The sequence below is a fragment of the Drosophila takahashii genome, chromosome 3L (genome assembly GCF_030179915.1).
Source record: "Drosophila takahashii strain IR98-3 E-12201 chromosome 3L, DtakHiC1v2, whole genome shotgun sequence".
NCBI classification, from domain to species: domain Eukaryota; kingdom Metazoa; phylum Arthropoda; class Insecta; order Diptera; family Drosophilidae; genus Drosophila; species Drosophila takahashii.
The window spans coordinates 16,935,036-16,951,273 of NC_091680.1; the positions used below are offsets into that span (position 1 = coordinate 16,935,036).

General features: G+C 36.5%; 1 protein-coding gene across 13 annotated transcripts in view; it reads right to left on the reverse strand.

The window, feature by feature from the left end:
- Positions 1–453: 453 nt before the first annotated feature.
- Rbfox1 (RNA-binding Fox protein 1) overlaps positions 454–16,238 on the reverse strand; it is a 95,354-nt gene continuing 79,569 nt past the window's right edge. For 5 of the 13 annotated variants that reach the window (XM_044393766.2, XM_044393763.2, XM_070214913.1 and 2 more), the window contains 8 exons: positions 13,915–13,935; positions 8,709–9,402; positions 6,697–6,757; positions 6,500–6,553; positions 5,696–5,767; positions 4,936–5,096; positions 4,045–4,108; positions 454–3,886 (listed from right to left, as the gene is read on the reverse strand). In XM_044393766.2, coding sequence (XP_044249701.2) covers positions 3,842–3,886; positions 4,045–4,108; positions 4,936–5,096; positions 5,696–5,767; positions 6,500–6,553; positions 6,697–6,757; positions 8,709–9,402; positions 13,915–13,935 — 1,172 coding nt within the window. In that variant the 3' untranslated portion in view covers positions 454–3,841. Of the gene's footprint in view, positions 3,887–4,044; positions 4,109–4,935; positions 5,097–5,695; positions 5,768–6,499; positions 6,554–6,696; positions 6,758–8,708; positions 9,403–12,148; positions 12,420–13,914; positions 13,936–16,238 lie in introns of all 13 variants that reach the window. The other 8 variants (XM_070214912.1, XM_044393770.2, XM_044393767.2 and 5 more) reach the window with 5 other exon arrangements.

Here is a 16,238-nt window from a genome sequence, read left to right on the forward strand (position 1 = left end):
CTCTCTATACGTACAGAAACGATGTGAGTGTGTGTATGTATGGCCTTAGAGGTGTTAAATGTTTGCGGTTGCATTGTAATAAACTTGCATGCAAATGGCCGGCCATCAACTTTAATTACGCCCCGAGTGCCACAGAGTTTTGGAGTAATGAAGAAAAACTGCCGGGCTCTAACGGAAGGTAAATTGATGATTGATGAAATTTTTTTAGGTGTGCGTGTGAGCCGGACTGAAGTGTCTGGAGAGGTTTTCCACAGAGGTGTGAGCCGTCAAAGGGTTTCCGGTGATGTAGGATAAGCAGCCATAAGTTTTTGCTACCTTATGATTGATTGTGTGCTGCTAAATGCTCCATTACATAACCTTTCCTTTGCTATACAAAAACGAGACAAACATCCGTAATTTATGGAGGTCTGTCAACAGAGTTGGGCCCCCTAAATGAAAACTCCATTGTTTGGATTATTTTGCATTTTTTAAAGTTATTTTTTATTGCATTTCTCGCTCTTTCCTTCTGGCGTTCTTTTCAAATGTATTTTGTATGAATCTCAAATGTTTTCCACTTGTTTGCTATTTTATTTGCCATTCACAAACAATATTACAATTTTTCATGGATTGGTTTCATGTTTCATTTTTGTTTTCTATGTTTGTTTACAATTTGTCACAACCTTACAAATTGAAAATTGATATAAACCAAAAAGTTTTGGAAATTGTGTACGTTTATTATTGAAATTTCTCATTCAATACCTTACGGTATTTGTATGTCGAGTAAATAAAATTTGAGCTGGATTTACCTTTAGTTTGTTTGTGTTTGCTGTTGGTTGGGCTTTGTTCTGCGATTGTTACTAATATAATACTTGTTTATCATCTCTGCGGTTCTATTATCAATTTTGTTTTGTAAGGTAGCGCCTGAGAACGCTCGGCTTGGCCTTTTTTTTGCAGCCTTGCCCGTTCCTATACACAATGCTAAATTTAAAAATATTTTTCCATTACCATCTAAATGTTTAAAAATCAAAATAGGCTTTCTGTTTTGCATATTTCCTTTTTGGGGCTTGCGGGAGGGGAAAAACTGTAATGCTATTTTCAATGTTTTATGTTTTATTTCATATTTTTATTTCAATTTGTGTTTTGCATTTGCTCATAAAAACAAATGGTACAACTTACAATTTGGCACATCATTAAAGATTAGAGTTTTCATATAATATATATTTATATACTTTATTTTTATACTTTATATGACGCCTAGGCATCTGATCTATGTGAAAGTAAACAAAAGCTGGCGCTGGCTTATGGTTAGACTACACAGATTACAGTTTTTTGGGGGTCACAAAATGGATCGGGTTAAATGAAGACTTTATCATATACATCATATATCGTATTGTTATCATATAGCTGCAGTGTTTGATTGAGTTGCGTTTGCTTTTATAATTTAATTGTAGGTTGACTTTCCTCAACGCATTGCTTAAGACAAAAATTGTGTTTTTCTTAGATTTGTTTTTCGTTTGTTTTAAAAGTTTGCGGTGGAAGTTGAGTTCATAATTTAAATGTATATACCATACCGTATTATATTTAAGTTTGTTCTATAACTAGATGGTTTCCCTCTTGCCTTTGCTCATCAAACCCAAATATCTGTGTGTTCTGGTGTGCGATCGGGGTGGGCCAAAAAGTATACTAGGCTTTTTGGCAAACTATTTTTTGCTCTAGTTGAAAAATTCATTAAATTTAATTACGTCTTTATTTTATAATTCACTTGAAAGCTACTTTTAATTTGGCAATTGTTGGGTTCGATTTGTTTTTCTTTATTGTTTTCCCTTTAGTTCGTAATCATTTACTTATCCTTCTGTGTCGTCTGTCGTCAGCATATAAACTAATACCTAACTAAAATCATTTAAAATATAGACTTTGGCTTTAAAAATGTCAACGTAAAAATAGTATATCAATGCATGTTCATGAGAGAGAATCAAACAAAAGGTACCTCTTAATGAGGGTACAATGAGTATGCCATAAATTGCTTCGATTTCCCAGGACCCTAGCCTGTGCGTGTGTTGTTTGTGTGTGCGTTAAGAGGAATAAGGTAAAATACCATATGTCGTCATAAATATGTACAATCTGAGACAGTTGCTAAGTGATTAGTTAAACAAAAAAACATCAAAGTTGAAGCTCTTTGGAGTTGATGAAATTTTCATTCCTCACTTCATCCCTCTTTTCAAGTAATTGTTAGTAGATTTTTAAGGAATTCGAAGAACACCTAAAGGATTGCACGATTACACACACACAATAATTAGTAGCTTGTTTTTTTCTTTTAGCATAGTATGGTTGATAAACAACTAGTATAATTTTGACGACAGTAGCTGCCTAAGAATCAAAATAGAGAACGACTTCTTTTTGTTTGGTTGTTTTCCATTGAGCATTTAATCGTTAACATTTGAAAAATACACAACGTTAAAAGTTTCTTGGTTTCATTTTTGTTTTGTGTGTGCATTAGATTCAAGTGTGTATAAAATAAATTCTTAGTTTGCTTAGGGAAGTTTCGCTTCGGTCTAGACCGAAAATGAACAACATCGAAACGACGTTCCTTTTTCTTTTTCATTTTTTTTGTTTCTTTACACAACACACAAGGAAAGTGCTACGGAGTAAGAGCTAAAAATTGTAATTTTTAATGCTTATTATTCGATTTCCACATCATTCATCAATGGCTTTTTGTCACTGGAAGCTTGACTTTTTAAAACTAATATTTTTTTTCATTTTTCTTTTTTTGCTGTCGCTTTGCTGCTATGGCGGCATTTAAAGTAAATATTATTGTATATTTCAAGGATATGTCTACGTGTTGATCTTTTGCATTTACCTATGCGCTACAATTTTTTTGAGCAATTCGAATTGAGTCGTGAGTTGAGTGAGTGGTTTAGCTGCCAAAATATAAAATTATTAGGAACAACCAAGCAATGCATTAAAATTAAATTCGTTGACAATACAGTACAATACAGAAATGAGTATTCTTTGGGTAATCAAATTAGAGATATCGATCTAAAGTATATACGAATAAATATATATTTTTGTTTGTGCTTTAACAGTTTGCAAATAATATACAATTTGATTTGTTAATGTGGCTGCATTGTTACATTCCCTTACTACATACTACAATGCTAATAAAAATAATTTGTAAATCATAAGGACTAAATTAGTTCAACGAAGTTTTGTAAATCAACAACCGAGGGTCTATATATATTTTTTTGATGATGTTTCAGCATTAAAAGTACCTCAAACATTGCTCTTTTTCCTGGTTGCTTTGATATACAAATACAATGCCTATATGTATATAATAACTATATATCATGTCGCTATGTATATATATATAAATTCTGATCTGCCGCACAAAGTTTCAGCTTTTGTTCTGGTAAAAATCTACGCATGAAGCACATTTTTTTTCATTCTCTGCAAAACTATTTTGCAATTTGAATTTATGTTTTAATATTTTTTTTTCACTTTTTGTTAGGTTTACTTATATAAACTCCATAGAACTGCGTTTAGCGGCGTACTTTTTTCTTTTTGGTTTAGCTTTTTTGCTTTTACTGGACGACATTGATTTGTTTATGTTCTTTTTGTTTCTTTGTTGCTTAGCTTTGATTTTCAACTCTCCAAGGACTTTGAGCGTCTGTTGTTGGTGTTGCCGTGGTTGCTGTTGGGGTTTGAGTATCCTGCATCTATCGGTTTAGTTGTAACTTCTACTTACTGCACGTAGGGAGGAGTATTTACGTCTAAGTTACTTATTTGCTTTGCTTTGTTCATATATTGAGCATTTTCATCGAGAGTAGTTCAAGTGCATTATTTGGCTGACTGGCGTAGATTGTTCTTAATATGGCGTGAAACGATTGAAGCCACCGCGGTACATGGTTGCCTAGGAAAAAATGTGAAGAAAAATAAAACAAAAGTTGTGTGGTTTAGTAAAAAATATTACTATCTTTTCTTTTTAAAATAAATAATATAAAAAATGCTAAACTTCAATTTTTTTGTACTTAAAATTGTTAAATAATATTTTAGTTCACAAAAACTTACCCCGTATCCAGGAACGGGTCCAATGCCATGTCCTAGATAAGGATCTGCATATTCGCGCGCATATCTATAAATATTTTTGTGATGTATGTTCAGCATATTAGTATTACTCAATTGCGATTTTTTATGTCTTTAAGATTATTGATTGTGTGATTGATGATTCCAGTTGGATTTATTATTTGCGATTTAATATGGCACCAATATGCAGTTGTATTTATTTTTGTATTTTTTAATAAAAGTTATTTAGTTTAGACAAGGTCTTGCAAAAGTGTTCAATCGACAGCTGTAGCTCTTCAGTTTTCGGTGTTAGATTTCTACACTTTACCCAATTACACACATTTATTGACAAATAATACAAAAGAAGAGGTAAAATCAAATAATTAGTCAAATTTCAAATAAAGTTTAGATTTATCCAATGAACTAATAAGAATAGATTTCACATTTTTTATAAACTTAGTAAATAAATCAACATAAACTAAATATGGTAATCAATGTGATAAAATAAGTTTAAATACATATACATAAATAAATTATTAAGATAATTTAATAAATAAGAGGCAATATTTGAAAAATACGTACTAAATCAGAAACTAATAATATATTTTACATATTATAATTTTGAGTGTAATGTACTTTATGTTGTTATTATAAGAATATATTCTTAATACATTTCTTACTATTTACAGTCGACCTATTATTTAAATATTTTGTAAATACTTCAGTCAAGACCTGATCTAATATTCTTATGGAGGGTTTTTATATAAATATTACACGTTTAAAAGTATATGTGATACCAACTGAATTCATCGTATGTCGGAAGGATTTGTTATGTTTTAATGAGTAAGGCACCATCCTCTGTGGATAAGATCGGTCAGATGTATTTATATAACTTACCCAGCTACGGTGGCGTAGCCGGCTAGTGCCGGCTGGGCGGCTGCTGCGGCAGCGGCTCCATAGGCGGCTCGGGCGGCTACCGCCGTGTAGGTGGTGGCCGCCGTGGCGTACGCCTGCTGCTGGGCCTGAGACAGCGGTGTCTTTAACAGCGGAGCAGTGGCCTGGAATAATGGTAAGCAAATGGGGCGTTAAACTGGGGCAACATGAGGGCGGCGACTTGAGGAACAGACGCAGTTACAAATCGGGGTTGGGGTTTTGTATTTTGTTTTTTTTTTTTTTCGTTTTAAGGGGGCGACAACGGCAAACGACAAGACTAGCGGAGGAGTCGGTGAGAGCAAGTGTGGTGAGAAATTAGGAACCCAAACCGGTGGCGGCCAAAAGTATACACACATATAAATATTTTGAAACCAAAACCAAAAAAAAAAAAACGGGGGGCAAACAAGTGGAGTAGTGTGATTTAAAATATTCTATTTACACTTAAAAATCTAGGCCAGGTGATATAACCTTTTTCAACCGAGCTACGGAGAACCCAAGATGCCAGGCCATAAAACCGAAAAGCGCGGCACGAACCAGTAAATAACTTATCGTATTGGATTACTCGCTAGGGTTAACTTAACTCTTAAGGCATAGACATACAGTTCAAGTGGTGCATACAAAAAGGCATTGAGCAAAACGTAAATAATGTGACAACAATCAAACGGAAAGTCAGGATATCTAGGTGCATGGGTATGGAACTAGAACTAGATATGATTATTTTTACCAAAACATTCTGTGGAACCGGAATGCGGTTGATCGTATGTGGGTTACTGTTTAGCGTAGTCACAGTGCGGCGCTGTAATTTATGGTTTTTGTTTTTCAATCAGTTTTTTTTTAATTTTTTCAATTGTGTTGTGGTTGTTGTTGTTGAGTTGAGTATATTGTAACAGTCGTGAAAAATAACCAAAGAAGAATTTGTAGTAGTTACAAAATGTTTACAGCACTGAATAATAAGTATTTTATATAAATAGTTTGTAGTTATTATTTAGCAAAAGCAAAAATGTGAAACAAATTAAGGAAACTAGCAGAAAAAAGTATAGGGATTAGAGCAGTTAAAGAGAGCTTATGTTTCATAAAGCCACCTGTGATCACTAATTGTTTTATTGTAACTTAAAAAAAAAACCAAACAAAGGATGCAATTATACAGTAGAGAGCTTATACCAAAGTGTTCAGTTAATCAGACATTTAGTAAGCTTAGCTGAGCTTAAGTCAGGAAAAATAATGTGATTTACGACCAGTAACCAAGTTCGATCTCAACTTAAATGTGTTACACAGCAAGAAATTAGGACGCGTCGTTAGTTCAGGATGGACGTGGATAATGCATAAGGAAACTCAAAGGAAGCGACTTAAAACAATATACGTATGAGTAATAGATAATAACGTTTGTTCCAAAAACCAAGTCAAATGTTTCAAAACTCAAACGGTGTCTTTCACAAGCTACCATAAAAAATATACAAATTAAAACTGAATTGTTCTTAATTTTTTTGGTGGTTGTGGTTAGCATATTAGTTTGAAAAAGTTTTATTACATTTAATATGGCGGCTGGCTGAGCGGCTGGAACTTCAGTGACCGGTTTGGCTGCCTGTAAGATTTATATAATATTTTCATGTATTTTCGTGGAAAGTTAGGGGATCGTTTTAGCTCTAGACTAGGCTTTATACTAGCTTAAATACGTAGAGTAAACTTAGGACTAGTTAAACGTTCATTTGGCTGGACGAAACTCACCTGGAAGCGTAGATTTGGATCAGCGGAAGCAGCGGCTGCTAAGAAGGGATCATAGTATACACTGCGTTGGGGACAAGACGATAAGAGAAGATCATATATTAATAAATAATTCCTGGTAGGTTGGCATCTGGGTAGGTGAGTAAAATGAAAGGCAAGCCAGACAGAGAAACCTCTGAATTGGTCTACCTCTCACACAATTTATGGCACTTAAAAGCAAAATTCAAAATTTTTCTTTTGGTTCATTTTTTTAACGCACTTGTGTGGTCTTTGATTTGGGCGCAATGAAAAACCAGACGGGATAAAGTTTGCTTGTTAAAAAAAATTCCAAATACTTTAATACTTTGGCCAATAAAACTCTATCCCCATCCGTTGTTTTTTCTTTTGGTTTTGTTTTTTATTAAATGTTGTTGTTGTTTTTCATGGTACCGGATGCTGTTGTGGGTAAATGGCTGGAACTTAAGGGGGGAAACTGAAAAACAAAAGTTGGCACCTAATTGTACACACCCCACCTCACCTGCCTAGCTAATAGCCTGTGCTAAACTGACCTGATCTGACCTGATTCCCCACTTGATGACGAACTGATTGGAGGGAATGTTTGAGACAGAGGAAACGAAACAAAGGGAAATTAAAAGGTTTAGATATTGTCGTTTAAATAGAGTACTAGCAAAGATAGCCAACCAACCAACCACATACATGGGTCATTCCATTCCTTGACCCAACACTACGAAATAGTCTTGCTTGCTTCAATTTAGCATTTAATCTTTAGACAGAACAGACACTCATGCACCTAGCTAATTGGATATGTTTCTTATTTTTGTTGTTCTTTGGTTTGGCATGTCTTGATGTGTGTTTATAAGTATACAATATTTAATGGAGCATTCATTCGTACGCTATGGTGTGAGGTTGAATATATGGGTGAGTGTGTGTGTGTGTAGAGAGCAGCCACAAAAGAATAAGTTAATCAAAGGTCTATATAAATATATATATAATGTCGGGGCAGAACATGCACGCAAGGCGCTGGCAGAGAGCGACGCAGTCGCATTAAAACACTTTCAATTCAAATTCAAATTCAAACCGAAATTCATCATACGCCTAGTGGTACACAATATACAACCGAGTAGGTCCCTTAACCAAAATAACGATAATTAGGTAGTCATACGATGCCAAAAACACACATCTGTCAGTCAGAGTATGAGCAAATATATATGCGAGTGTGTTTATATATAGAGTTATAGATAGTATATACGTGGACGGTGTGTGTTAGCGTGCGTTAATCGGTTGCAGCTTTTGCAATTTTGTATTCAGTTTGCGTTCGGTTCGTTATACTCTTCTATTGCTGGTTTTATACAAAATAAGTCAAAGTCTAGGTTTCATTATATGCGATATTAAAACTTTACACACACAAGATAGCTAAAAAACATTTGTCACCAACAAGATAGAGACGTATAGATAGAGTAACACAGAGAGAGATTGAAAGAAAAACAATCTTTAAGCTATAAACAATTTAAGCCTTAGGTTAAAATCATGACAAATGAGCGGGAGGTTCTTCTGCGGTTATGCTTTCGACACCACAAAAAGAAACTTGGAGGTTAGGGAAATAATGGACATTACTACGTTTATACGCAAGTTACTTGAAAAGTTTAATGATAAAATATTTGAATTCTTTTTATTTTTTCTGATAATTAAAAAAAAAGTATTTGAAAAGTTATTTTAGAATTTTGATTGATTTGTGTAACTTTATAAATACAATGTTCAATGAAGCAATGACATAATATTGAATAATAAAGCCATGTCCTAAATATATATTTTCAAAATTAAAATAAAACATTCTGCATTTTAAAAGGCGTGCGTATAAACGTAGTATGGACTATGAGTAGGTAATTGAAATTTGGGGTGCGCTAAAACTACATTCGCAGCGGAACCAACTAAAGTACAAAGTTACAGCTACAACGGGCTAACTACGGCGGGATCGCGGGTGTGACGGAGTGAAGTCCACGGCGGACTCTACTTACGGCGCGAATCCATGCAAAGCGGCCGCATTGTTGGCCGCATTGGCCGACGCAGCCATGGAAGCAGCAGCCGCAGCAGCAGCGGCCGATTGCGACGATTGTGTGGCGCCCGACGCCGCCGACAGACGGGCGGCATAGGCGGCGGCGGCAGCAGCATTTGGATTACCGCTCGGATTCTGGATGGCAGCGGCCAAGGATTGCTGCAATGCTGCATTACTGGCTGCCGTGGGCACGGCGACCGCTTGGAGTTGCGCCAACTGTGGGCCAAGGGCGTGGGCGTGGGCGTGGGCATGGGCGGGATGCATATGCGGATGCGAAGCGGCAGCTGCGGCGGCGGCTGCGGCGGCATGTTGCTGCTGTTGCTGCTGCTGCTGTTGGTGTTGCTGCTGTTGCTGGTGTTGCTGTTGCACCGCCTGCTGTTGCTGCTGCTGCTGGTGTTGCTGCTGGGCGGCGGCAGCAACTTGTTGCTGTTGCTGCTGTACGACGGCCTGCTGCTGCTGCTGTTGGGCGACTGCTGCTGTGGCCACGGCGGCGGCGGCCAGTTGGCGTTGCTGCTGCTGTTGGGCGGCGGCGGCGGAGGCCGCCAGCAGCGCCGGATGGTGATGCGGATGATGGGGATGATGGTAGGGGGCGGCGCCGACCACGCCCACGTGTCCGCGCTGGATGGCCACTCCACGCATTGCGGCGGCAACGGCGGCTGCAGGGATCACCGAACCGATACGGAAATTCGTATATTTTTGAGGGATTCATTTTTGTTTTTGTTTTTTGCAACCATTTGACACAACATTTTTGACCAGTGTGTTTTTTGTTGTTTATATTTATTTATGTATTTTTTTTTTTGATTTTGGTTTATGTGTGTGTTTTGTGTGCAAAAAGTAGAAAAAGGAAAAGAAAAGAACATAAAACGCATGCGGTTAGTTTTCTCTCTTGATATATAAGTAAATATTTATATATAGTATATATAGTATATGGCAAATCTAGGCATTATGTAGTAACGATTTTTGTTTTGGTATATATTCATAGCGCTGAGATGATGTTGGTATATACATATAACAATACATAAGACATACGTGTAGCTCATACATATGTAAATGGGATTTATATCGAAACATACTTAAACATTAGAACACTGAATTACCAAGAAATGCTACGCATTAGTTGCATTTTATATTGCATAATTGTATATATAGAGATATTATCATCAACAATACGAAAAAACATTGGACCGATCTTTAGTACAGTAGTATATAGCATATGTACATACATCCATATGTGTACGTATGCGGCAAGACCTTTTTGTTTCAACAACTCATTGCATTTTGCTGTGTGTTTGTGAGGGGTTAAAAGCGTTTAAGTAAATAAAGTACATTTAACTTTTGTTTAACCCTTGCACCTTTCAAATACATTAAAAACTAGCAAGAACATTTATCAAGTGCTAAGTGGAATGATAGAACAAGTAGGCCGATTGAAAAGCAGTTTTGGATTTAGAGAGGTTGGGAATATTTTCCGGACAATAGAGTTTCTCTATAAGGTTTGGATAGGAGAAGAGATTGATTTGCATGCAGAGAGGGTAAATCATAAACGAGAGAAAATAAGAATAAAATCATAAATGCTTATTTGTTATACTTTCGAAACTGGCTTATCAGGTGTTAATAAATTTTTGTATATTTTTCGAGATATCTGATAGTGACGGACAAGAGTCAGAAATCAAAAATGTCTTTTTAAATTATGATATGATTGTTTTATAATTTATCTTTCAAATTGACGAGTTAAATTAATAATTTTCAATGTTTCTTTTTGCTGCAATTAAATTGCATTTAATTCGCAGGTGGCCACACCTAGCCGCAGTTTAAATATTTTAATTCTACGCGGTTTTATCACTCAATTTATAATAATGGCATATGCAGGCCTCATAATTAACATTTTTGCCAGAAAAGCCGTACGATAACCAGAAAGCCTGCTCATTATGATCGGCCACAGGAATGCGTGGCAATGTGACATTTTCAGTGCAAATCAGTGCACAAATCATAATTGAAATGTATGAAATTATTTTCGAGCTTTGATTGTGAGTGTGTGCTCTGAGTTTGGCAACATAGCGCCACAAATTGAAAATTTGTTTGACCAACATGCAATTAAAAATTCGATTTGCCATATTTGTATGCAAATTTTTGGTCGAAAGCCTGAATAGTTTGAGTGCCAAACAAATTCATAGAAAATTTTCATTGAATTTGAGGGGAAATATTTTTCTAATATGCTTTGCTAATGTTCATGGCTATACAACTTAAATGCTTTGGCAACGAAATAATAAAAGGAACAAACTCAATTTTCAGAGATGGTCTAGGTGGCATGCACAAATCAATTTTTTAAAATTCCATTCGATTTCTGTTTTTGCTGATTTTAATTGGCAAATGGAAATCGTGTTCTTTTCAATTGTTCAAAGCCAAGTTATAAGGACAAACACAAAAATGGAAAATCGTGCAAACTTCAAGAGTAAAAGAACCCATAACAAACAAGAGCTAAAAATATAGGGGGATAGTTGGATAGAGTTAAAAAGAGAGTACGAGAGTATGGTTGCTAGATAGTGATGCTCTAAGAGAAAGGCCTTACGAGAAATGCTTGCTGCGGCAAAATGATCTCTACCGATAAACGTTACGATATATTCGATAGTTACGATATTGAATTTAGACTATGGTTAAATCTAAGACCTTGCCATTCTTAACAGCTAGTTACGGTTACAGTTTCAGGTGGATGTCGCTAGTTTTGTTTATTTAAAGGATACTGCTTCGATCGAGTGTGTTCGTGTGAGTTTGTGTGCCTAGACGTTGAACAATGCAATCTCAAGGACGCCAAAAAGTATGCAATATTTATGGAATATATCGATAGTCAAATAGTCATACCCAAATGCGTAAACCAAAGTAACAAGACAACAAACATTTATACTGTATTATGGTACAAAGATTCTCATAGCTAAAGAGTTGGTGATCTTGGTTCTGGTTCTAGTTGTTGTTGCAGTGTTTTATTAATACTTTAATCGTATAATCGATTACTATGCTTACAAGCAAGCTTTGAATAGTTATCAGCAAATATATGAACTTAAGCCATTATTTTGGAAGGAATGTAACTAATTTTAAGTAGCAGTTTTTAAAATTAATTGTTTTATATAGTTTCCGTTACTTTAATTTAGAATCTTAAGTTCTTATAATTTGTTAAGATTTCCAAATCATTTAATGGAAAATTCAATTTAAATTTTTAGGAAGTTATTTAGCGTTTTAACTTTAAATATTAAATTTTTACTTCGTTTTAGAATCTGTTGGCAATTAGCTGGCCTATAAACATAGTAAACGATTTTCTTCATTAGCTTTTTGAATTCTGCTTTTAGGTGCGCGTTTTCATCGAGGACCCTGAGAACAGGATCCTTTTTGGAACTCTTGTGGTCGTCGTACCTCCGCCGTGTCGTTGCTGCTGTGGGCGCTGCTGCTTGGACAGCGGTGTGCGGTGGGCGTGGCGCGAGCATTATGGGTGTGGCCGCCGCTGCAGCCGCGGCATGGGCGGCGGCTGCTGCTGCCGTTGCCGGCGACGCTGTACCGCCCGCGACCGCTGACGGCGCTTGGGCCATCTGCATGGATACGGGCAGCTGAAGGTGGGTGAGGGCGGGGGCTCCGGCGCCAACGGGGGCGCCCAGGAACGGCCAGGCGGCGACCGGCAGGCGATAACCTTGGATTTGGCATACAGGTGGTTCAGATAAGTTGGGTTTTTATTTTCTTTTTTTTCGATTGGCTTGCTGGTCACCATCAAAATGAACTTAGAATGCAAGTGTGTTAGGTGTGTGCGAAGGGGTTTTTCTGTTTTCATTTTTTTTAATAAATAGTATATATACATAGTCGAGGGATGCATGATGAGGTTGCTGTTGTTTTTGTTGTTGTTGCTTTTTTTGGCTTAGTTCTAGTGCTAAGTTAGACTCTGGTTGGATCTTGGCGCGCGACGAGAGTTACCAGTTACAGTTACGAGAGTACGAGTATAAATAGTTTACGCTAAGGAGCATTTCAGACATGTTCAGACCAAAGGAATACCAGACCAAACGTAAGACGTGTAATAACAATAATGTAAATCAGGACAACAAAGAAATACACAATAATCAAAGTCAAATTCAAATTCATAATCATAATCATAATGGAACGCACATACAACGAAACTGGTTAAGAAAAGGATATGTAGATAAAGTAGTTGGCATGTAAATTGATATATAAAGTATATATAGTAGGTAGTATGCATAAGACAACACAGCCGCAATATGCTAAACTCATAACCATCAGTATAATGATCTCAGTCATTGTCATCATCATTATTCGGCATTATCGATTATTAATATAAAATCAGGACTATAAAGAAAGTGGCGGACGGGCCTGCTTTAAAAACGGGATTTTCGAGCGGGTGTTAATGTGACTTTTTATGATTTAAAATTCAATTTAATTTGGTTTGGTAATTTTAGCTTGCTTGGTATTTTTCACTTTGATTGAACTTTGGTTATATGCAGACGAAAAAAGAATAAATGATAATCCAAAAAATTAAAGGATAAACTTTTACAAACGGTTATCAAATAAGTTGCAGCATTATATTCATATATATGTAGATTGTATGCATAGTTTATATAGATTAACGAAATTTTCGTCGGGACCTACCAAAAAAATAAATTATGTTATATATCTCTATTGAACGAAAGAAAATGCTCGTAAAAATATATATGTACTTTGTCCAAACATATTTGCAGATTGCAACAAAATAAAACTAAGAATAACGAACAAATGCAATCGCAAAAATGGTTTCATTTTGGTGAACTGTGGGACTTTTTAATCCTCCCGACGATGACCTACACATGGGCTTAAATATCAATAGTCATGAAACAGTATCAACATTGGTGGCCTGCCTAAATATTTGTTTTTTCGCTTTCGGTCTTTCGGCTTACGAGCTAAAAAATTCGTTGATAAAACTCTTATAAATACATGTAGTTTTATATGTATGTTTACAGAAACGAAAACTGGTCAATTATTGTACATTTATGATAACTTATTGCTTCTCTGTATGGACGTGGTGTTTATTGTTTAATTGTGTGTGTATTTATTTGAGAAATTACAACGAAAGTACGGCAGGCAATAAATACGTAATAATAGCAATAAAACATTGAAGAGAAAAATGGGGACAAAACGCTTACCTTCTGGCCATTGTACGCAGACTGTGTCCGGCAAGAGATTTATATATATTTTTGCAAATATATTTGTGCATTTTTATCGTTGGCATGGAAAAGGCAAAAGAAAATATTTTCATTAGTTTTGCATTTAAATTGGGTTTTTGTTGCATTTTTTTGTCGGGTTGTCTATAATAATATTGTTGGATACATGTCTTAGGCACATAAAAAACAGGCAGCTCTATAACAGATACTTGATTGATTTCCTTTTTTAGTGCTTATGGTAATTGGTTAAATACTGTAGAATACTTATTGATTTGTGGCATTGTGTTTTCATTGTTTGCTGTTGCATGCAGCATCCTTGTGTTTTCTCTCATTTGGGGAAAAGGGGTATTTGCATACATGTGTGAATTCAAAACTTATTTTTCACACAGAGAAAAGGGATTTAGACAGATGGTATATCAGTATTTAGTGTACCAAATATGGCAGGCATTCAATTGAAAAAGAGCTTAATCCAGAAGAAATTATAGTTGGAAAGTTTTTAGGTAAGAATGTAACTAATTTTCTAATAGTGAAAAAAATACTTTGGTTAATAAAAAACAAAGGGCTTTTTGCCTCTGTAAGTTTAAACTTTGCATTCATTGCAAATGCTTTCGAAATGCTTAAGAAAATGGCAAATAAGCAAGCAATGATTGCTTCCTTCCACCGATCGAATGATTACACAATGAGCTCTCGTCTCTTTGTGCCATGGAAATTCACAGGAGTCTGCAATTGCCTTGGAAAATGGCAAAATAAATACCCGAAATACCAAGGAAAAATGCAGTAAGAGACATGTCAGACAGAAAGACACCAGCATGAACGGCATATAAAAAGGGGAGCAGAGTGACGGGGGATAGGGCGCATTAAGTTTAACATGTCAAAGGATCAACGCAAAAAAAGGAAAACACACCAAGAAAGTTAAAATGGCAAGGAGAAGAGGCAGAAGTCAGAAGAGGGGAAAATTGTGCGGGAAAATCAACCTATACGGAGTAAATTTTCTTGCAAATGCACAAAGTAAGTGTGTGTGGGGTGCACATTTGCATAAGACATAACAAAACATAGGGCTTGGATAAAACGTTCTTGCCCTCAGCCACGCCCCAAGAGTCCTACTCCGCCCCCAGGATAACCAGGAAACTTAACTTTTTTGCTAAATTTATGGGTGTGTGTGTGTGAGTGTGGCTTTCGAGCGGATTGTTTTGCCAGCAGGGTGAGCCACCACATGTTTGCAACTTTGTGGTTTATTTGCAATTATCCCGACTGCCGCTTGACTGACTGTCTGACTGAGTGACTGACTGACTCCTCGGAAAGCCCGACTGCCGCCTAACGAGCAGGACAACGACGTGAGGCGTCCTCCGGCAGGGTAATAATGCAGCAGGCGATTTGCCATGCAAAAGAAGCCAGTTCGAAACGTGATAAAGTGACTGCCAGGACCTAGAGAAAATGGAGCCTGGCTGCTGTCCCTTAGATTCTTTCTTCAGCCTACACTTAACGAAAATATGGAATATTTTCTCCTTTAACATATTTAATACTTCTACACAGAAAATAAAAACGATATGAAATATGGTCATTTCTACCATATTTCTTATCAATAAAAAGTCGATATGATCTTGATCTTTAAAAAATATAAAATGAATCTGCTCATGTTAATCAGATCTTTTTCCACTTTTCCACTAGATCATCAGTTTTAAGTCCGCAACTTTTTTTATAAATACAAATTTAAAGGGTATTTTTATGATGTCATTTTGCGACATTTTTGTAGTGCACAATAGTACTGAGATGGGCTGCGACAGCCGGTAAACTTCTTGGTCTCCAGCAGCATTTAGTGCAACGCAAATGAAGCGCATTAGGTGCACGTGCACATGGACAAGGACAGGGCCAAAAGGGAGCTGTCAGGATGGGAGGATGCTGCCTGGGAAAATGGCAAACATGGCCCCCTCCCGTCTGCTCAGTCATATTGGCCTTTTTGTGTCCGAGTCTAAGTTTTGTTGGCAATACAAAAGCATTTTGCATCAGCACAAGGATAACCGACCACCAGGGAACAGGAGGACATAGCAGCCAACTGCAGACGGAGATGGAGCTGAAGCTGGAGCAAAGCTGCCAACGTCCTGAGCCGCTTTACCAGATGGCTCCTCGCTTTCCCATCCCATCCTTTTCAATCTCATGCCTTGGGTTTCGGTTCAGTTTGGTTTGGTTTGCTCGGTTTTGTAAGCGGCTTATCGTATTGAACGTACCCAAAGTATAGATTTTGCGCTGTGAATACTTTTTAATGGCAAACAGAGAGAAGACGATTTAATCAGCAGTATTATTTATTA